The sequence below is a fragment of the Sander lucioperca genome, chromosome 5 (assembly GCF_008315115.2).
Source record: "Sander lucioperca isolate FBNREF2018 chromosome 5, SLUC_FBN_1.2, whole genome shotgun sequence".
In the NCBI taxonomy this organism is placed as follows: Eukaryota; Metazoa; Chordata; class Actinopteri; order Perciformes; family Percidae; genus Sander; species Sander lucioperca.
In genome coordinates this window covers 14,052,197-14,074,721 of record NC_050177.1, presented here as the reverse complement: position 1 = coordinate 14,074,721, position 22,525 = coordinate 14,052,197, and the positions used below count along the sequence as shown (strand labels likewise).

General features: G+C 40.7%; 2 protein-coding genes across 4 annotated transcripts in view; both read right to left on the bottom strand.

Moving 5' to 3' along the window:
* Window positions 1–22,525, bottom strand: part of LOC116057179 (NLR family CARD domain-containing protein 3-like) — a 158,861-nt gene that overhangs the window by 105,257 nt on the left and 31,079 nt on the right. The gene's annotated exons all lie outside the window — the stretch shown is intronic.
* LOC116057184 (zinc finger protein 239-like) lies at window positions 1,632–21,910 on the bottom strand. Of its 3 annotated transcripts, XM_036001065.1 has the most exons (6): window positions 20,862–20,904; window positions 14,125–14,289; window positions 13,895–13,992; window positions 13,507–13,645; window positions 2,486–3,452; window positions 1,632–2,391 (listed from the first exon to the last, which is right to left on the bottom strand). In XM_036001065.1, exons 4-5 carry the CDS (start codon window positions 13,582–13,584, stop codon window positions 2,502–2,504), a joined length of 1,029 nt encoding a protein of 342 aa, XP_035856958.1. In that variant the 5' UTR covers window positions 13,585–13,645; window positions 13,895–13,992; window positions 14,125–14,289; window positions 20,862–20,904; the 3' UTR covers window positions 1,632–2,391; window positions 2,486–2,501. The 3 variants fall into 3 exon arrangements, with proteins under 3 accessions (XP_035856958.1, XP_035856959.1, XP_035856960.1); XM_036001066.1 differs by lacking the exons at window positions 1,632–2,391; window positions 20,862–20,904 and adding an exon at window positions 21,849–21,910 and having other exon boundaries at window positions 2,416–3,452; XM_036001067.1 differs by lacking the exons at window positions 1,632–2,391; window positions 20,862–20,904 and having other exon boundaries at window positions 2,417–3,452; window positions 13,895–13,986; window positions 14,125–14,134.

Here is a 22,525-nt window from a genome sequence, read left to right as displayed (position 1 = left end):
CAGAGCTTTAAGCATTTCTGGACGGATCTCATCAATCCCTGGGGCTTTGCCACTGTGGAGTTGTTTAACTACCTCAGCAACTTCCACCAGGGAAATTGACGACAATCCCCCATCATCCTCCAGCTCTGCCTCTACCATAGAGGGCATATTAGTCGGATTTAGGAGTTACTCAAAGTGCTCCTTCCACCGCCCTATTACCTCCTCAGTTGAGGTCAACAGCGTCCCAACCTTACTGTACACAGCTTGGATGGTTCCCCGCTTCCCCCTCCTGAGGTGGCGAACGGTTTTCCAGAAGCACCTTGGTGCCGACCGAAAGTCCTTCTCCATGTCTTCTCCGAACCTCTCCCACACCCGCTGCTTTGCCTCTTTCACGGCAGAGGCTGCAGCCCTTCGGGCCCTTCGGTACCTTGCAACTGCCTCCGGAGTCATCTGGGAAAACATATCCCGGAAAGACTCCTTCTTCAGTCGGACGGCTTCCCTGACCACCGGTGTCCACCACGGTGTTCGTGGGTTACCGCCCCTTGAGGCACCTAAGACCACAGCTGAAATTTAATGAAATTTAAACTAATTTAAACTATTCCAACTATTCTTACTGCTTCCCCTCTTTTGCATTAAAGCCAGCAATCTAGTTAATTTTTAACAATTTACCTTTTCAGCATTCACGAGCATTTTCTGCAGGAAATGCATTTTCTAGTTACTTTTCAGTTTAGTTTTTTCCCCTTCCTGTCCAATGAAAACCATGTATCTCCAGATGTGTGTTGATGTTTGTGATAAATTGAAGTATGATGTCATAAGAGTGTCATAAAAAAGAATAAACGTGTAAAATAAGAAGAAACTAAATGTCGAAGTTCAACTTCCAGTTCCAGTCACTACCTTCCCGTCACTCTGCCTCCAGTCAGCTGGCTCCTCCATCCAGTCCCTCCCTCGCGGTTCTCTGCTCCAGCCTGCCTCAGCTCACGCACACGCTCCCTCTGCGCACCCTCTCTGTTCCCCGTTTCAGTCTCCACGCCCGTGCTTTCGCCCCTGGCATCCACCTTCCCACTTCCCCATTCACTCCCCCATTTTCCCTATTAAAACAACTTTTGCTGAGCTCTGCGTTTGGGTCCGTTCTGTCCTAACCCTAACACTCGCAAACTTCCCCCCAAATACAACCAGCTGTTCTCATGTGTCTAATCCACAGAAGAAGCCTCTGGGATACTATATATATATATATATATATATATATATATATATTTTTTTTTTTTTTTTTGACGTGAAAGTCTGCTGATTTAAGCCTTGATACAATTTAAACAGGTGAGTTATATAAACAGTTGATATGAAGTGTGAAATTAGCTTCATAGACCAAAACCGTTTTTTTGTACCAGGCTGTTTATTTCTGATGTAAAGTTTGGATTTTTTTCACATGGGGGTCTATGGGGAATGATACGAGGAACTGTTCAGTGACACATAACAAACATCATTTTCAGCATCTTACTGAGATATTAATAATCACTTAAATACAACATACATAACCTGACACAAGCTAGCATTAGCTCAAGCTAATTAACTTACTGTTAGCTTAAAAGGATTAATGTTACCTTTTGTGATATTAAATTCAACACTGTTGTAATAGTATAATATTGTAAAACACATTTTTCATCCGTGAAATGTTATTCCATGTTGCTTAATTTAGCATTTCTTTCACATGAACATCCAAAAGCAGTACAACAATCTTTTTCTGAGTCTTTAAGATCAGTTGTCTGTCCCAAGATGGCGGTGGCACAGACGCAGTTTAGACACATTAGGACCTATCTTGCACTCAGCGCAATTGCACACTTTGTACACCGACGCATGTATAAATCCTATTTTGCACCGGGCGCACAGCTGACTTTTACTTCCACAGATGCACTTCCGTAAATTGGGGAATGAATATGCGCTCCCAGGGACGGTTCAGCGAAAACTATACCGCCGGTATAACAGCAACAGTGCCCGAGATCCGCCCACAAAGCGTTTCACCTTTGATATTTGCGTTTTAGATCGTTAAAATAGGGCCCATTAACTGTTCGTCATTTTAAAGCAGCAGCAGCCATGTTCTGATTAAAGCTTGTCTGTTCTGAAGGTTTGCTTCTTTTCTTCGTCTTAAGTTACAAAAAACTGAATATTTCAGCAACTTGACATCACCTTAGTGATGAGGATTTTTGTAAATTGTATTTACCAGGTGATTTAGAACAACAAATACTTCTTCGCTGCAGCATTAGTTAAAAAGCGCTAGCAGTTGAACCCTGAACTCAGAATATTTTATTACAGGAAAATAAACTAATTTTGAGTGGAATAAATCTCAAACCTCTCTTCAAAGGGAGGGAGTGTAATGTGTAGTCGTAGCCAGGATAACATACATGCTGTTCAGAAGATAAAGTTACTGCTGGTCAGCCTCCAACGTGAAGAGAAGATCAGAAAATAACAACACAGCTATCAGGGCATGAGGAGGAGGCAGGAGGACACAGCTTGGCTTTGAAACATGTTCACAACGAGGCAGAGTGAACGTGCTGGTGTTTTTTAAGGTGATTACTTTGAGAAAAAGTTTTCCCACATTGTTCACACCAGTACGGCTTCTCTCCAGTGTGACTGCGCTGGTGAGATTTAAGGGGACTACTGTGAGAAAAAGTTTTACCACATTGTTCACACCAGTATGGCTTCTCTCCAGTGTGACTGCGCTGGTGATATGTAAGGCTACCAATCTGAGCAAAGGTTTTACCACATTGTTCACACCAGTACGGCTTCTCTCCAGTGTGAATGCGCTGGTGTTTTTTAAGCGCAGTACTCTGAGAAAAAGTTTTTCCACATTGTTCACACCAGTACGGCTTTTCTCCAGTGTGAATACGCTGGTGTTTTTTAAGGCCACCAGTCCGAGAAAACGTTTTTCCACATTGTTCACAGCTGTAAGGCTTCTCTCCAGTGTGAACACGTTGGTGGGATTGTAACCTATTTAAATATGCGAATGCTGCCCCGCATTGTTCACAGCTGTACGGTTTATCTCCAGTGTGAGAACGTCTGTGGCTTTCTAGGCCACCCCTCTGAGGAAACGTTTTACCACATTGTTCACACCAGTACGGCTTCTCTCCAGTGTGAATACGTCGGTGGATTTCTAGGCTATCGCTCCTAGCAAAGGTTTTACCACACAGACCACAGCGGTAAGGCTTTTCTCCAGTGTGAATGCGTTGATGTATTATTAGGGTACACTGTCGTGTGAAAGCTGCCCCACATTGATCACAGCTGTAAGGCTTTTCTTCAGTGTGAATAAGTTGATGTGTTTTTAGGCGACTCTTTTGTGTGAAAGCTGCACCACATTGATCACAGCAGTGTAGATTCTGTCCAGTGTGAACCCTCTGATGAATCTTTAAATATCCAGATGCGAAGTATTTGTCACAGTATTGACAGGGTTGACGTTTGGGTCCCTCTCCTCCTCTCCGTTTCTATAGCAACAGACAAAGAGAGAGAGAGAGAGAGTTAGTGAACAACCTTCTTAAACCCTGGACTTGCTCTCACTCACAATTTTCACTCTTCATATAATAATTTATGACAAAATGAAGTTAAATATGTGCCGGTTGCAGACATGTTATTATGGAAGCAAATGTACTTTTCATAACTTTTATAAGTTAAGTTTTATAAGAAATATTGTACATTTTTCGGGCAAGTTTCCCCATTCAAATGTTTGGCAATTTAAAAACTAGGGCTGTCCCAAACGATTATTTTTTAAACGATTAATCTAGCGATTCTTTTTTCGATTAGCGATTATTTTCCCATTGCTCAATTATTAACAATTTACACAAAACAAATTTCAATAAGGTTCAAATCTCTATTTATTAAAATGTTTAACACTGCACTGTTCAAGTAAAATTAATTTGAAGTGCAACCTGAAGCCAAAATAAAGTCACCTTCAGGAGGAATACAAAAATAAAAACTTAAAGTAAACAGAGCAAGTGCAAAAAGAGTAGCCTGTATTTGCTTTGCTGTCTTAAAATCCATTTCAACATCAACAAAACTACATTAAACACAAAACTTTTATTTTCCACCTTAGTTGTGAATCAAAACAGTTATCAAAATTAAAAAAATTCTAATAACACTGCTCACTCAGAGTAACATTAATAAAACTGGTTGTGCTTTTGGATAGGGGAGCGCCAGTCACATACTCAGGATTGGTATCAATCCCAACTGTAATAATTGAACTAAAATGCAAAGGAATGTAAACAACAAAGACGTTTTAGTGCAAATTGCAACAGTAAACTTGGTAGCTGCCCTGTTGTCAACATTGAACTAATGGAGAACTAACTTAAATGCAAAGGAATGGAATTAAGTTGCCTTGTTGCTGAAAGGTGCTGTAGAAATAAAGTTGCCTGTCCTTAAAACATCAGCCTGTCAGTCAGTCATCAGGGCAAAGAAACCACCGTTGTGCCTGCTTGTCTCAGGAGGAAGTGTCACCGTGAACGCTTTCGGCTCACCATTAATATCATATCACAGCAAACGCTGTCTGCGTGAAGTTTTGAAAACTGTAACCACGCTTGAAACCACTTTATCGGCATTACAGTGACTCTCTGAGACTTCAACAGAACTGCAGAGCTGACGTAGTTCTTCTGCACCTCTGCGCGCACACGTGTCTGTGTGTTTGTCTGTGTCGAAGCTCCGCTGTCTGTCTGACAGGACAGATAAGCTTGCGCTTACGCGCTCAGATCCTTTTTTATTTGGCGCCTAAACTGCAAAGAGCTGCGGGAAACCCTGCTATTTTTAGATTTAGATTTACACGAGTGATGCTCATAGACAGTTAAAGAAATGCGACGCAAATTATTTGTGTCGACGCATTTACGTAATCGATGACGTCGACAAATCGTCCCAGCCCTATTAAAAACTAAAACATTTGGTCACTCTCTTCAGTTTTACTTTCAGTTAGAAATCCCATGGTAACTTTAAAATAACACAAACCTTTCATACATTCTGGGTATTTTTCATCCTTTAAATCCCATTCAAGCCTTTTGAAATACATACATTAATTTGATGTCAAAATAAAGGTAAAGTTCTTCTGGTTGCAGACATGTTACTATGGAAGCCATCGGGCTCTTCTCAGTGTTTCCCACAGGTTGAGAATTTACTGGTGGTGGTGTGTGGTGCAAGATGTGACGGCGCGGTGCGTGATGGCTAGGTTTAGTAATAATGGGTTCAGTTATAAACTAGTCAAACAAAGGTGAAAACAATGACTACACAACATTATCAGATCATTTAGAAAGACACTATGCGGCATCTGACACAATTTCAGGGTAGTTATTAGGGCTGCACGATATGAGGAAAATATGTGATATGCTGAAACGTTGTTGAATATCGCGATAATGATATAACTTGTGATAAATAAACAGATATTAAAATGAAGCCTACTCAGTTCTACTGCTTTCAGTATTTTGCTAAAAAAAAAATTGCTCGTTAAATTTTAAACAAACTAGTGCAGTGCCCGTTGAAAATGTGCCTGTTTGGAACGGGCGATTACTGGGCCTGTAGTATTGCTGCTTGTAGAATTCATCAAAACCAAATTGTACCCCAAAATTACTTACAGAACGACCCCACACCACTTAATGTGCACCTCCACTGTATAGCCTTCTACTGACTTACAGTGTAGGCTACTTCTACAGTAGCATCAGAGGAAGACATTACTACTATATTTACCTGACAGAAAACGCTGCAGATTCAGAATGTAATCACAAAATATCACAATGACAATGTGGAGTAATCAGACATTAGCGTCATGGACTCATGGCAGTGTGCTACCCATCTGGCCCGTTATGAGAGCTCATCAGCACATATCTGTGTTCATCAACCACCAGGACCGGACTGTGTGTGTGTGTGTGTGTGTGTGTGTGTGTGTGTGTGTGTGTGTGTGTGTGTGTGTGTGTGTGTGCACACAGAGAGAGAGAGAGAGAGAGAGAGAGAGAGAGAGCGAGCGAGCGAGAGAGAGACAGAGAGAGAGAGAGAGAGAGAGACGGTGTTGTCTAGTGTCGGATCGTTAAGGAATTTAACATTTCAGCAGACGTGTTCATTTCCATACAGGTTTAGTGGCTTGACTGTTAATGGTGAAATAGGGGATTTGATTCACGGGGGTATATTTCAACAGGGTATTTTGGCGACTCAATTAACCCGACCCAGGGTGAGTCTGATGAAAACTGATGTATCTGCCTGGTTCAACTCTGAAGGAATAATCTCAGAGATTATGTTATCTTCTCCCAGCTCACAGCAATTTAATACAATCGCAGGAAAAGAGACCCCCCGCTGTTCTAAAGCTTTCTGCATGTGGCGTCTGCTGATGTGCAGGTTCCCTTCCCTCCCTAAACACGGACACCAATACTGTATATACAGATACGTCTTGCTTTATAAGATAGATAGCCTGCCTATAAGTGGCATCACGCTCTGTCTGCCACTTCTGGTCGCACAACCACAGACCAGAAGGGGATTCTGAAATGTCCTTAAATTCTGGAATTGTCGTTTATTTATTCAAAGTCAAAGACAGTCCAAAGTGCAACTTTGCACATTTTAGCTGCCAAAGCTCCGCTGCTCTCTGTCTCTGATCCTCAGGGTGAGAGGGGGAGTGGCCAGTGGCTAGAGCGACTGTTGCTTCTTTTACCTATATATTTAACAATATTTAGTATTTCTAATCTAAACAACGTCAAACTTGGCACTGCACTTACTCATGCCTGTAGCAGGACACCTGTCAAGTTTGAAATACATCGGTTCGAGAGATATTCGCATAACAGATGGACAGACAGATAGACGTTCCTGCAATTTATAGATGACGAAAAAGTTTAGCCATGATGTGCTTTGACAATTAAATCAGTTGTTTTCTTTTTGCCAAATGTTAACGGTTCAGCAGATAAAATACACATAATACTATACTCCATACAGAAAATGACATGTTATTATTAATCTCAACACTGTTTCCTCCTAACTCCTGTTAACTCACACAAGACTAGGAATATCTAAAGTACATTCTTGTTCGTTTTGTTTGATAGATCTTTGATCTTTGCTGTGCTCAATTGAAGGAATTCGTAGTCGACTAACACTCATTCAATTGTATTGACTAATCGATTAGTTGATTTAATCGACAGATCTGTAAATCTGAGTTTCTCCGCAAAGAGTCATGCAAAAGCACCACTTTAATTCTTGTGTTTACCAGAGATGTGCTCGTACGTTTCTTGGAAATAAGTCATTCAGCATGAAAAAAAGCATAAAACATGACTAATCGAGTAAAGAATTCTTAGTTGACTAAGACCAAAACGACCGATTAGTCGACTAATCGACTAAGAGGGGGCAGCCCTACTTTGTTCATTTTTTGAAGTGTATTAATCCGTGTTTTGGGGTTCCTAAACATAGCCTACTGTTCTGTACTATACATGTCCTGTTGCACTCATTAAGTTCTCTTCTGAGCAGACTGAGCAGTCATTCAAACAACTCTGAGTTGTAGTTTAAAACTTTAACAGCCAATTTAATAAAATTAAGAGCTTTTATTCGGGCTCGGGTCCATAAATACAGTTAATGGATACAGGCACGAAGAACTGAAGGCTCGGTTAGCAACCATTAGCTCTGATTAGCAGTTAGCTCTGGTTAGCTAGCTCCGTTATAAAGACATGAAGCGGAGGAGCCTGCTGCGGAGAGGAGTAACAACCAGACTCTGATCAATGATGTTCAGGGAGCTTTTCTAGCAGCGTGGCCCTGTTGTTTCTACGGTTTTATTAGTACAGTTAATCCCATACTACTGCTACTACTAATGATAGCCTCTCTGAGTAAGTGCAACATTGACGCTGTCATGCATTATACAGTAAATCCAGGATAACCGATAAAGCGAGGCTTGACCTATGCTGATCAGAGCATCCTGGTGTTCTGTGTTTCACAACGGCAAAGTCAGGCTGAGGAGGAGAGACTAGGTCGAGTCAGGCTGAGGAGGAGAGACTAGGTCGAGTCAGGCTGAGGAGGAGAGACTAGGTCGAGTCAGGATGAGGAGGAGAGACTAGGTCGAGTCAGGATGAGGAGGAGAGACTAGGTCGAGACAGGATGAGGAGGAGAGACTAGGTCGAGTCAGGATGAGGAGGAGAGACTAGGTCGAGTCAGGATGAAGAGGAGAGACTAGGTCGAGTCAGGCTGAGGTAATTCAGATAGATGTGCGTTCACAGCTTTCCTCAACAGACTGCGAGGTCGATCACAGATTTACTGATGTTAAAATGGAGAATACACATTGTTCATACTTTATACAGAGTGAGCAGTAGAGTTTAGATTCTCTACCCAACCCGATCCTCGGGCCAGGCCGATATTTTCCGCCGCTATCCTTGGGCCGGGCAGGGCCCTTGATCAAGCATTTTAGTTTTTTTAATCATTACTTTATTAGCCTTATACGGTGGGGAGCAAGCTCTGCCTCTCCAGCTTCTCCCGTAGCTCTGGGTGGATGTCCTGCACTGACTTGAGTGTGAGGTAAACTGGGCTACATCGTGTCTCCCCCATCCGCAGCACTGTTCACGGCCAGTGCGTCAGCATGCAGACTGTGGTGAAGGACAGTATTAATTAGGTGATGGAGACAAGAAAGTCTCCTATATGGTTCCAGGGCTTTGTTACCCACACTATTTGACTGAGGGAGCAGATAGAGTCGAGTTTTTTTTTACGTTTCTCATTCGGATCCATTTGCGATCCGTTCCATTAAACAAACGGCACAGTTTACATGCTTCGTCCTTGTTGCATTACCTGTATTTATTAAGATAATTCTAAACAGATTTCTGTAGTTCAAACAACTCTGAATTGTAGTTGAGAACGTCAGTTATAACGGCCCACGTATTAAAAAATTGTCGGGTTTAAATCGGGCTCATAATTACAGTTAATGTCGGTCAGTTTGTGTCGGGCCGGGCTCGGACACAACGTGCACGGGCTCAGGTTGGGTCGGGCTTGATATTTTGGGCCTGATCTAAGCTCTAGTGAGCAGCAGCTTCTTATGGAAGTATGATAACGTGAAACACATTGGGCCTCATTCACCAACCTTTCTTACGAATAATGTGTTCTTAAACCCTACTTACGCACTTTTTACGAAGATTCTGACATTAACTATTTTTTTCTTATCTTGGATTTGTTCTTAGCTAACAACAGGGATGTTGTTAGGCATATTTTAGGGGGGCTGAAGCTACCCCAAAATGGTTCTAAGTCCCCCGAAATAATAATAAGATAAATAATAATTAGATTTTTTTATTATTTCTTTTTTACAGTGCACTCTGTATCACTCACTACTTCAGGTAAAGATAAAGGAATATTTTAGTTGGCTATAGAAAACAATAGTCTAGCTAGTGTAAACGAGTGAAATACAAGAAAATATTGAATTAATATAAAAAAATTAATATAGTTTTAAAAACAATATCAGTCCCTAAATATCAGTGTCACTGTTAATGCTATTGTACCAGTATATCCTTCAATTCATTGAACAAATGGATACTGGAAGATATTTTAGGAGAGAGAGAGAGAGAGAGAGACACCAAGGCATAGCCTAAACTAAATTATTTCATGATATTTATTATATGCGTGATTCTGACCAACTTAACTTTCTGCATTCCTTTGCTGTAATAAATTAAACAAGTAGGTAGATGTTGCCTTAATGTAGACTAGGCTATATATGAGCATACATACATACATACATAAATACATACTAGAACTTTTATTCTTCTCGCCATCAGGTTATTAAATTCAGACATACTTTAAATCCTGGTCATCCATATTACAACGAGCTAGTTCAGCGTATCACGCCTGATGGAGTAGTGTGTTTTTCTTTAGGAGTGGGAAGGGCAGACAGTATGTTGCCTGTTTCGTCATTTGGGCGGCCTTGTTGAGTGCAGCGGCACTGAGAACATTATATTTCACACAATTTAAGCTCTTTTTAAAAAAATGAAATAGGATTAGTCCAACGAATCGTTCGGTTTGTAGTGCGCACCAAACCGAAAGCCTCGTAACGAACAGTTCAATACGAATATGTGTATCGTTACACCCCTAGTAATTAAATACCGTATTTCCTCAAATAAAAACCGGTAGTCAATTAAAAGCCGGGCCTCTGATAGTGGCCGGGGGCGTGGTCAACACGGACAAATAAAGGCCGGTCTCAAATTAAGGCCGGGGAAAAAATAGTGTGGATAATCTCCTAAATGCCTTTCATATAATATTAAGTCTAAATAAAATTCAAGTTCATTGTAATGTACATTTCTACCAATTTCATTTAACAGCTTCAACAATATATTCATGCTTTTTTCCACACTTTGTTTTTCTGGATTATTGTCCAACCGGTATTTTAGTCAGTGCGGCTGTATGTGTTACTCAGCCAAGTGTAGTTTGCAGTAACGTACAGGTGCCAATAGATGGCAGTAGCTACATTGGATGTAACACGGGTCTCATTTAGTGCTAGCAGAGAAAGACGGACTCTGGTGCTATTGACGGACTTTTCAACAACAAAACGAAAAGAGTTTTAAAGTATGCGGAGGAAAACTCGGGTGAAAAAGCTGCGAGACGTTTCGACATTGACCCCAGGAGAATCCGATAGTGGAAGAAACAGAAGGATGAGCTGACAAGATTAGCCGACTAAAGCAGAGCACAGCTAGCTAGCTGGAGGTGGGAGGAAAGAAGTTAGCCTGGAGCTAGAAACAAAGCTAGCTAGCTACCGTCTGTAACGTTAATCAGATACTGGTGTGCTGCAAACCAGCAACTGCTGTATGCTCTTATTGTAATATACCAGCAATACTGTAGTACCTGTATTTGAAATAAATACCCGGTACATTTACAGGGTTCAAACTGACACAATGGTGGTGTTTGATTCATTCTGACCCAAATTGTTTTGTTGCCCTTCTGGCTGTTGTTGTATATGGTGATATTTTTGCAAATGTTTCTTAAAAAATGAATGATCTCTATCCACTGGAACGCTATGTTTTTTCATTTAAAACAGTTTATTTAAAATAGTTACACTTATCAAACAGATGAAATCAAGAATAAAGGCCTGCCTCTAATAAAAGCCTGCTTCAAATACAAGCCTGGTACCTTCTGCAGTTCAGGTAAATAAAGGCCCCGGCTTTTATTTGAGGAAATACGGTAGTCTTATTTTGACCTGTTTTTGACTATTTTGACTTATCTAATAAAGAGAGGGATTAGGTATGGTATTACTTTACCACACATTTACACGGGCAGATAGATAGCGGTTAAGTCTTAGCCTAAAGAAGAACTCAGCAGGAGCACAGTCGGGCCTAAGTAAATCCCCCCCCATGCAGCGTTGATGTATCTAAAAGCTAACTTTAGAGTTTGTATGTTAGATTTTGCAAGGGAAAGTTTTGCCTAGCCTCGGGGCTAAGCCCCCCCGTCTTTCAATCCTAGTGACGTCCCTGGCTAACAACAAAATCTACGAACACTCAAGAGCACGCTTACGCACATTTGAGTGAAGACAGTTTGCTCCAAATAATTGGTTACTGCATTTTATTTAATTTTACAGTCTTTTACAATGATAGTATTGTACTGTAATGTATTTCTAATCTTCTGTTGAAAAAAAAATCATAGTATGCAAAGAAACACTAAGACTGTAATTTACATCAGCAATTAAACAGATTAAATACTGCGTTATTTGGTTAAGTACATTTTTCACGTATCTGTACTTTACTTTAAGTAGAATCAATAGTGCATACTTTGTACATTTTGCAGCATTATCTATACTTTCTACTCCACTACATTTCTACAACGTTCCATTACATTTTATGATCAGTTTTTCCCCCTGCCAAAACGTCTTCCTGACCGTCACATGTTTGTCTCACCACTGAAGTTTGGTTGCCGTAGATACAGTATATATGGGGCACCGCCGATTCTTCATCGGCTTCCAAGCCGGCTCCGGTACTCCAGAGCCCGGCCGCAGCGCCGCTGACCCTCGGTAATACAGCCTCCGGTAAAAGTGAAAATGAAAATGTTTGTTTTTTATTATTCCCGATTTTAAATCATAGTTGCCATCTATTTCTCTCCACAGCGTCGTTCACTCCTCCGCCAGGCAGCGTAAGACGCGTTCATATCTTATTTATTTGGCTGGACCTCTTCACAGCTCCTCCCCATTTCCGCTGCTTCATGAACTTTATTTGCTTACATGGTTAAAGAAAATAAAACCGTCTTAAAATACATCCATGAATAAAACCAACCGCATTCTGATTCTAACAACATATTTCCGTTTTAAGCTGGTTAGGATAGGAACTGTTTTTAAAAGCCAGGCCTTGTTTGTGGTAGTGGACATATTGCCATTTAAAATGGTAATATGCAAATAAGATTAAGGGAATAACCCGTTATGCAAGAACTTTTACTTATAATACTTAACCCTTGTGTTGACTTTGGGTCACATTGGCCCGTTTTAAATTTTTGTTTTATATCAGAAAATATTGGACGTAAGTGCTGAAAATGTGTAAAAGAAAAATTTAAAAATGTAAAATGTTGGAAAAAGCAAAAACAAATTGTGAAAAAAAGGCGTCACAAATGTCAGAAAAAAAGTGTTTTTTTTCAAGGTTGAAGGGAAGACAACACAAGGGTTAAAGTACATTTGAAATCAGGTACTTTACTTTTACTTAAGTAGGGTTGTCATTGTGGTAGGCTACTTCGACTTTTACTAAAGTAAATATGTCTGTTATATTGTTTGTACTTTTACTTAAGTACTGAGATTCAGTACTTCCTCCACCACTGCAATGTACAAGTCATCTGCGACTCTGACAACCATCTCCTGAACGGAGTCTCCCGCTTCCCAGGAGGTGCACAGGAAGTGTCATGTCCTTATATGGGAATTTGTGGGGCGTTCCCTTATGCTAATTAGGAACCACTGACACGTGCTTTCATTTCATCATTACAAAGACGTGGGATTCATCAATCCTAAGAACACAGGTGCGAACAATTCTGTTGTTTAAGAACACGTCATGAATCCAATGTAGACTATTCTTAGGGACTTTCTTAAGATCATATTTAAGAGAAAACTTAGGAAGATATTGGTGAATGAGGCCCATTATTTATAAAAAGGAAACACGGCCATTGCAATGAAACAGCGAGAGAAAGCGTGGCAGAAGATCACGGACCGACTGAATGTGTAAGCAGCCTAAAAATATACATTAACTGACCACTGCTCTGAACTGAAACCATCATAATCATACCATTCAAGGATTAGGTTACTAATCATTTGCACAAATTAACAGTTGGAGCTAGGGCTGCACAATATATCCTAAATGTTGCGTTAACTTGAAACGGGTAAACCTTGTGGTGCATTCAAAGTTATTGTAAAATACCCTTTTCTCATCTGTTGTTGTTGTTTAACAGCAATTTACTGGTTAAATAAATTATTATTCTTATGTTATTATTACATTTTTAATAAATCATTTAAATTACTCCCTTTTTTGCACTGTATTAATCATTAATATTGAGATTAGATTTCTGGGACTCTTCAGTCTGGAGTAACCTCTTTCCTTCACTCACCTCCTCCATCTTCCTCTTGCGCCCTCGCTTCCTCTTGCCCTCCTTTTTCTTCTTCTCCTCCTTCTTGTGTTTCTTCATGTACTCGGTGATAAGGTCGGGGCAGTCCAGGTTGTCTTGAGGCTCCCATGTGTTATCCTCACTGGAAAGGTGAGTGCAGACAGAAGAAAATCTCCTCAGACTTTGTTTTTAGGAAATACATTCTCACTATAATTGCTAATTCGTATTATTCCTTTTTTCTATTGTCATTTGATGGTCTGCAACTTAGTGTCAAAATAACAATATATACACTATATATATATGACCAAGAACACCAAGTATTAATATTTTAATAATTTTAATAATAGAGTAAGTATTATAATAAGTATTATAATAATAGACTCATACTTACTCTGAGAACCCCTTCCATTTCAGCAGAAACTCTACTCTTCCCTTCACCACTCTGCGGTCCAAAACCTTCTCCACCACATAATCCTCCTCCTCCTTCTCCTCTTCCTCCTTCACTGCTGCAGCTCCAGAAAGTGCTATAGGCTGCTCCTCCTCTTCCTCCTTCACTACTGCAGCTGCATGAGGTGCAGCAGGCTGCTGCTCCTCCTCCTCCTCCTCTTCCTCCTTCACTACTGCTGCTGCTGCTGCAGGAGGTGCTGCAGGCTGCTGCTCCTCCTCCTCCTCCTCTTCCTCCTTCACTGCTGCAGCTGCAGGAGGTGCTGCAGGCTGCTCCTCCTCCTCAGCCTTCTTGCCCTTCTTTCCTGCTCCGGTCGCCAGCTTGACGTCTGCTGAGGGCTCCTTTGGTAGACCCAAGGGGGAAACATGCAGACATAATGATACAAGGGTTAGAACAACTAATGGGAGGTGGGAGTGAATTATATGGCGCTTTTTTATTACATGGTACCTGCTCGACTCGCCTCGAAAAGGTACCTGGTACCTGCTAACAGGTACTTTTTTTAGTACCACTTCAGTCGAGGTCACCAAAAGGTGACGTGAAAGCGACAGACGGGGGTGTCCTGAACAAACCCGCTATTTTTAAACAGTTTAGCCAGCTGTGTTTTTGTTTGCCCCTCCAGCTTCATTAGAAACTAAATATGTCTTCTGGCTGTGGCAACAACAACACACCTTCCACGTTCTGTGTGTGTCGCGTTAGGTCACAGTAGTTTACTGAGGCGCCGCTTGTTTTACAGTTCTGCGGAGGCTCCAGGCAGAGCTTTCGCCGTAGCCTACGTACACACACACACATGGCCGGCTCGACGCAAATACCAGCGCACAAGTATAAACATCAGGCCACTTACATAGGCTACGGTGAAAGCTCTGCGTGGAGCCTCCACAGAACTGTAAAACAAACTCAAGTGGTCTGATGTTTATACTTGTGCGCTGGTGTGTGCCTCGAGCCGGCATATAAGACGTCCAGCCACGCTGAGGCGGTACTAAAATCTGCAATGGAAAACGGACGCACAGTGTGTCGAGTCTATTCGAGGCGAGCAGGTACCATGTAATGGAAAAATGCCATTAGTTTACCATGTTTTACTATATTAAAATGTTCTGTTTGAATGGAGAAAATGCAAGGGCTGATGAGGTGACCAATCCATAGGACTTCAGAGCATCATTCCTGCATTAAAACTGAAATAACTACTAAAATGTAAGCCACAAAAGTCATTAACTGGAGCTACAAGCTACATGCACAGTAGCCTCAATCAACAACAGTTAATTTACTAGAAAATCACCAGATGTTCCTCACCTTGCAAAACTCGTTTCGGGAAACAAAAACAAACGTGCAACAAGGCAGGCCTGGGGGCTGTTTCAGAAAAGCAGAATTTATAAATCCAGGATAACTGATAAAGCCAGGCTTGACCTAGTCTAATCTGTGCAGCCTGGCTTGGTGCGTTTCACGAAGGCCGAGCCTGAAATCATTCAGATAGATGAGCGTTCACGGCTTTCCTTACCAGACCGCGAGGTCGACAACAGATTTACTGAAAATATGCATCGTTCATACTTTATACAGAGTGAGCAGCAGCTTCTTGTGGAAGTAGTAGGATTAGGTTACTAATCTACTACAACATTTGAACAAATTAACAGTTGTACTATTTGCCTTAAAAGTGAGCAGAAGATAATGTTATTCAGGAAATTTACCATGAAGATCCATTTTCTACAACGCTAGAATATGATGCATAAATATCTCTCTCACTCTGTTCCTCCCTCTCTCTCTCTCATGGGCTAAAATATATTGGTACATATTGCTGATCATTTAAGTACAGTTATTATTTAAAGTTGTGACCAATATTTTTTATAATTATTCATGTGACATTGTTACTGTTATATTGTTACTGTATGAAGACTGCTGTTCATATTGTTGTTAGAAGTCTGATGAATATATTACTGCAGTTGTTGAGATAATTAGAAAAAGATGATAAAGTTGCCAAATGTGTTTTAAATGAAGTCAGTTACTAAGGGCAATATATAAAGTGCTGCACATGTGTGTTTCTATACCAATGCACTGTAAATTATTTTAGTTGATTAATTTTTTTTGTATTCTTTAACGACTATAATTTGGGAGGATTGTACATTTTTAAGAACATCCTAATTGTACAATCCTCCCAAATTATAGTCTTAGGCCGGTTAAACACTGGATGCGTCGCGCGAGCGTGTCCGTTTTTATTTCGGCTCCCTTGTTAACAGGTTAGAGCTTACACACTGCCTGCATGAGCCGCGCCTGAGACGCGTGCCTGCTAGAAATAGAACCGACGCCTATTTTTCACGCGAGACGCGAGCGTGTTGGAAGCATTTCCATGCAAAATAGAATAGGAAAATATGTTTACATGTCATTTAGACACGAATGCATATTAATAAATGACATCTTGATGTTTGAAAGTCTCGAGGTTTTGACATCAATGTAGATATAAATGTAATAAAAGATTTCAGAGAAAAGATTTTCAAATATAGCACCTGTCATACAGAACGAAATATTCTGTAACATATTTTGCAGTCAATACTGCCGACGTTGTCTTACTTTAATCAAATCAGTAGGCTATATATTTATTTTAAGTTTAACAACTCTCTCCCAATACGTCAAACAAGCCGATATATAAAGGGTAGGATTGGCTACAATAACAACGTAGTGTGTGTTCTGAGTGACGGTCCAGCTACACGAAGTTGTTATAAACAGACAGAACCACTTACCCATTTTTCAGAGTTTGAATGTGTCGGCGCTATGTCCCGAGATCAGCCCTCCCTGTACCTAGCTGCAGGAGCAGCGCCGCGTCACACACGCTTCTGGTGTGTAGGACACAGAAAAATCCACGCAGCGGCCACGCTTCTGAGACGCAACAGAAACGCCACGCTCACGCCCAACAGCTTTTGTAATGTTTCAGTGCAAAAGGAAACTGTCAAAAAGTATTCTAATATTCACAGCTTGGTAAAGCCCATTGAGTCCATTTTTGCAAAGACATAAGTGATAAGTGTTGTCGCCTAATCATATGAGCTTCACCTGTGACTAATAATGGATCAATTAGGTCTCAGGTGTGTATAAAAACAACCCCAGTACACTAGACCTTCACATCAACTGCAGCTAGACCTCTGCAAACATGCCTAAGATTCACCCTGAGACTAACGTTTTGATTATCAAGAGGCTGAAGACCAGATCCACTGCTGATGTGGCAGACACCTTCAATGTGTCTCAACGTCAAGTACAGAGGATAAAAAAAACATTTGAAGACACCGGAGACGTTTTTGACAAGCCCAGGTCAGGCAGACCCTGCAAGACAACTGCTCGAGAGGACCGTTTGTTGGCTCGAAAATCCAAGGCCAGCCCATTTTCCACTGCAGCAGAGCTCCACGAGACCTGGCCACCTGAAGTCCCTGTGTCAACCAGAACAGTTTGTCGGATTCTGTCTCGAAATGGCCTCCATGGTCAAATCAGTGCCCAGAAGCCAGCACTAAACAAAAGACAATTAAAAAACCGTGTGACATTTGCCAAGGCCCACAGCCTGCTAAAAGGATGGACGCTGGAAAAGTGGAAGAAGGTGGATTTTTCAGATGAATCTTCTGTTGAATTACACCACAGTTGCCGCAAATATTGCAGGAGACCTACTGGAGCCCTCATGGATCCCAGATTCACCCAGAAAACAGTGAAGTTTGGTGACGGAAAAATCATGATCTGGGGTTACATCCAGTATGGGGGTGTGCGAGAGATCTGCAGGGTGGAAGGCAACATCAATAATCTAAAATACCAAGAAATCTTAGCTACCTCTTATATTCCCAACCATAAAAGAGGCCAAATTCTGCAGCAGGATGGTGCTCCATCGCATACTTCCATCTCCACATCAAAGTTCCTCAAGGCGAAGAAGATCAAGATGCTCCAGGATTGGCCAGCCCAGTCACCAGACATGAACATCATTGAGCATATGTGGGGTAGGATGAAAGAGGAAGCATGGAAGACGAAACCAAAGAATATTGATGAACTCTGGGAGGCATGCAAGACTGCTTTCTTTGCTATTCCTGATGACTTCATCAATAAATTGTATGAATCCTTGCAAAACCGCATGGATGCAGTCCTTCAAGCTCATGGAAGTCATACAAGATATTAAATTTGGATCTCACAGCACCACTACTTAATTTGCTGACATATTTTTGTATTTGCAGTAAATTTGTTCAATTTCTGTATAGGCGACAAAACTTTTGTCTTGCCAAAATTTGACCTTTCTGTCTTGATTAAATGATAAATCTTTTTTCAGTGAAACTAATTTATTTCAGTGCATTAAACATCATTTGGGAGGGTTTTAACACCAATTGATTATTTAAAAGTCAGGTTAATATATATATATATACAGGGCATGAAATTGGCACCCGCCAAATGCGGGTAACTTTTGTGATTGGCGGGTGAAACTGTCAATCTACCTGCCACGTTGGCGGGTAGCCAATGAGAATTGAGTGATTCAGACACCTAACTATCAGTAAGCAGGGTACGCCGTTGCTTACGGGCCTGGTCCAATCAGGGGCCCGCATCACTGAAAGACATTGATTGACAGCCGGGGCCCCCTATCACATTTTCATTACTCACACAATCCCAGCAGTCCCACGTGCAGCCACTGACCAAGCGGGAGTGAGAACGGGTAAAGTTAATTTCCTAGTTTCTGATATGAAGACGAGACGTGTGTGTGTGACTCGAACATCTCACATTTACCAACAAAACGTACAGCGAAAGACCGTCAAAACATTTCAGACCGTCCTGCCAACATGTATACATTTAAACATCAATGTACGCTGTGACGTTTATTCACTCTAAAGTCTCAATCTGTCGGCTCTCTGCAGCGGGCGGGGCTGCTCCGTTTCCCCCGCGACTGACGCGCACACACAATCACACACACACACACACACACACACACACACACACACACACACACACACACACACACACACACACACACACACACACACACAATCATACACAAACGCACACGGTGGATGCAGGAAAAAACGCAGATGAGACCTACAGGATGACCTAAATTGAGGACAGCTGCGCTCGTTATTGTAAGTGCAATGATAAGTTAAAGTCCAATAAGTCCTTTATCAAACCGTATGAATGTGTGTCCCAGGCCAGGTTAGGAATTTAACTAACAATGTAAAGATCAACAAGCCACTGACAATGACAGATATGTTCATATTTGATTAATTCAATACATTCTTATTTTGTGTCTTAAATCCACCAGCCTTTTTCATATTTTACCAACATTTGCAGCATCCTGAGCCTTTTTGGTTCCTAGGAAATCTCAGCCCAGAGTAATGAATTAATAGTAATAGCCTAAGTATTATTCTCCCCAAAACAAGCTTCCCTTTTATTTATTTTTTTATTTTTAAGAACTATACAAAAAAAATTATTGTGTTATGGTGTGCATTCACCAGTGTTTTGTTGTTGTTGTGGTGTGCATAGGCTACTCCTGATTTTGTCAGTCATCTCATCTCTTATATGCTGTGGCATAACGATCCAACACCGGGCCCCTATGCAGGATTATCAAGGCGGGCCCCCTACTACAGCACGCAAAAAGTTAACTTCATGCCTTGTATGTGTGTGTATATGTATATATATATATATATATATATATATATATATATATATATATATATATATATATATATATATAAATATAAATATAAATATAAATATAAATATAAATATATAGACATTATATAAATATATAGACATATATATATAGACATATATATATATGTATATATATATATATGTATATATATAGACTGAATGATATATCTAAAAATATACATTTATGAACTACTGCTCTTAACTGAAACCATTCAATGAACAGTTGTACACTTTGCATTAAAAGCGAGCAGTGGAAGTTAATATGACTTAGGAAATATATATTTTAGCCCATGAGAGAGAGAGGGAGGAATAGAGTGAAAGAGATATTTATGCATCATATTCTAGCGTTGTAGAAAATGGATCTTCATGGTAAATTTCCTGAGTAACATTATCTTCTTCTTACTTTTAAGGCAAAGAGTACAACTGTTAATTTGTGCCAATGATTAGTAACCTAATCCTTGAATGGTATGATTATGATGGTTTCAGTTCAGAGCAGTGGTCAGTTAATGTATATTTTTAGGCTGCTTACACATTCAGTCGGTCCGTGATCGTCTGCCACGCTTTCTCTCGCTGTTTCATTACAGCGGCCGTGTTTCTTTTTTACAAATAATGTGTTTCACGTTATCATACTTCCACAAGAAGCTGCTGCTCACTCTGTGTAAAGTATGAACAATGATTATTCTCCATTTTAGCATCAGTAAATCTGTTATCAACCTCATGGTCTGTTGAGGAAAGCCGTGAACACTCATCTATCTGAATTACTTCATCCTGACTCGACCTAGTCTCTCCTCCTCATCCTGACTCGATCTAGTCTCTCCTCATCCTGACTCGACCTAGTCTCTCCTCCTCAGTCTGACTCGACCTAGTCTCTCCTCTTCATCCTGACTCGACCTAGTCTCTCCTCTTCATCCTGACTCGACCTAGTCTCTCCTCTTCATCCTGACTCGACCTAGTCTCTCCTCTTCATCCTGACTCGACCTAGTCTCTCCTCCTCAGTCTGACTCGACCTAGTCTCTCCTCCTCAGCCTGACTCGACCTAGTCTCTCCTCCTCAGTCTGACTCGACCTAGTCTCTCCTCCTCATCCTGACTCGACCTAGTCTCTCCTCTTCATCCTGACTCGACCTAGTCTCTCCTCCTCATCCTGACTTGGCCTTCGTGAAACGCACCAAGCCAGGCTGCACAGATTAGACTAGGTCAAGCCTGGCTTTATCAGTTATCCTGGATTTATAAATTCTACTTTTGTGCGATACCCCCCTGAACACTGACCTGAACATGGCTGGTATCAGAGTCCCAGTCTGCTGCTTGTCTTCTGGGGACCTTGTTGCTCCGCTGCTCCAGGTTCTGGTTGTCCTCCTCCATTCCTCTCTTGTCCTGAAATCCAGCAGATGTCCACTGGGGCTGCTGGACTCACTCTGGATTCTGTTCAGTACAAATCAAAGCAGCAGAGATATTCAGGAGCTGCTGTCTCCTCTCGTTTTCCTCACATCCACACACAACTAAAACAACAGTCGGAAAACTCAAAGCAGAGGCTGGAAAACTGTTCCATTTCCTTCCTCGCTACACAATCAACTCAGAGGAGTTTGGAGAAAACAGCATTATATTAAACTGGGAATAAATCTAAACAACTGTACAATAAAAGGTTAACATTATTTAAATTAAATTCACTCAGAGCATTTACTAGCCTGCAGTTTCCACCTTTCACAGTATATAATATCTGTTATAATGGATGATAACTTTCAGATCCATATGTAATGCGTGTGCAGGTTAGTTCCAGTGGTGTAGTCTACGTGATACGCAGGAATACGCAGTATACCCACTAAGCTCCAGGATTTCCATATACCCACTTAAAAATGCCCAATGATACTCAACAACATACTTTCCATTATATTTTTGATATATTTTGAATTGTCATCTGTTATTTTCTTCTTCACATAGGCTAAATAAAGGTATTTCCACCATAAATTGGTACATTAAACCGTATCCAAATGCAACAAAAATGCAGTTGCTGACGCTCAAAACTTCCCCCACTATGATATGATATATATGATATATTCTAGCGAGTCAGCTTCCAGTAATATTACAGTTAGCTCCAAACAGTGGCCTAGGTTTTAACAGTTCACCTGTTTACCTGAATCTTAGCAACAGCAGAATGGGAAGCTAACGCATGCGCAGCTCTGTCTTCTATTCGCTTTGATAGCCGTGTAAAAGAACAGTTATTAAAGTGTTTACCTGAGTGTGTGTGTGCGGGTTTACCTGGAGCTCTGTCTTCTTCAAACCGTTCTTATACTGTCGATGTTTAAAACTCACAGCTCGAGAGCACAGTGAAGCAAGGAGACTTCCGGTTTCTTCTTCTTCTTCTTTTGTTTTTTGGCAGATTACTACTTTTGTATTATACCGCCACCAAGTGTACAGGAGTGTGTAATACCATACACTTCATAGAGTCTAGGCTGGAATTAATTCAAAACAAACAAACAAAAAAACAAAAAATATGAATAAAAATAAATATAATACCACAACCAAAAAAATAAATAAAAAATAAAAACGTATATTCTTTTCATTAAACCAGTATTATGAAGAAAAATAAATCTCCCTTGTCATACCCTGTTCTTCAAGTATATCATGTATTGCATTCTTTCCTACTATTTCCTGCCAGTTTATTCTACTATCATTATATTTCTCGCATACAAAAAGTACATGTTCTACATCTTCTTTGTCTTGGCATTCTATGTATAATCCATTACCATTTCCTACTATAAGTAAGGTGGCATTCAATCCTGTGTGACCTAATCTAAGTCTGGTATAGAGACCACTTCTTCCCTTCTGTTTAAACTCAGCGAAGTAACCCTTTTCCCAGCCACAGTCTTCTGTAATTTATGGTAGTGTCTAGCATTAAACTCTGCCTCCCATTCAGTTTGCCATCTTTGCATACT

Coding starts and splice junctions, on each gene's coding strand:
- LOC116057184 (XM_036001066.1), bottom strand. CDS start 13,584: ATGAAGAAACACAAGAAGGAGGAGAAGAAGAAAAAGGAGGGCAAGAGG. Junction 3,453..13,506: donor GCAAGAGGAAGATGGAGGAG/GTGAGTGAAGGA, acceptor CTGTTGCTATAG/AAACGGAGAGGAGGAGAGGG.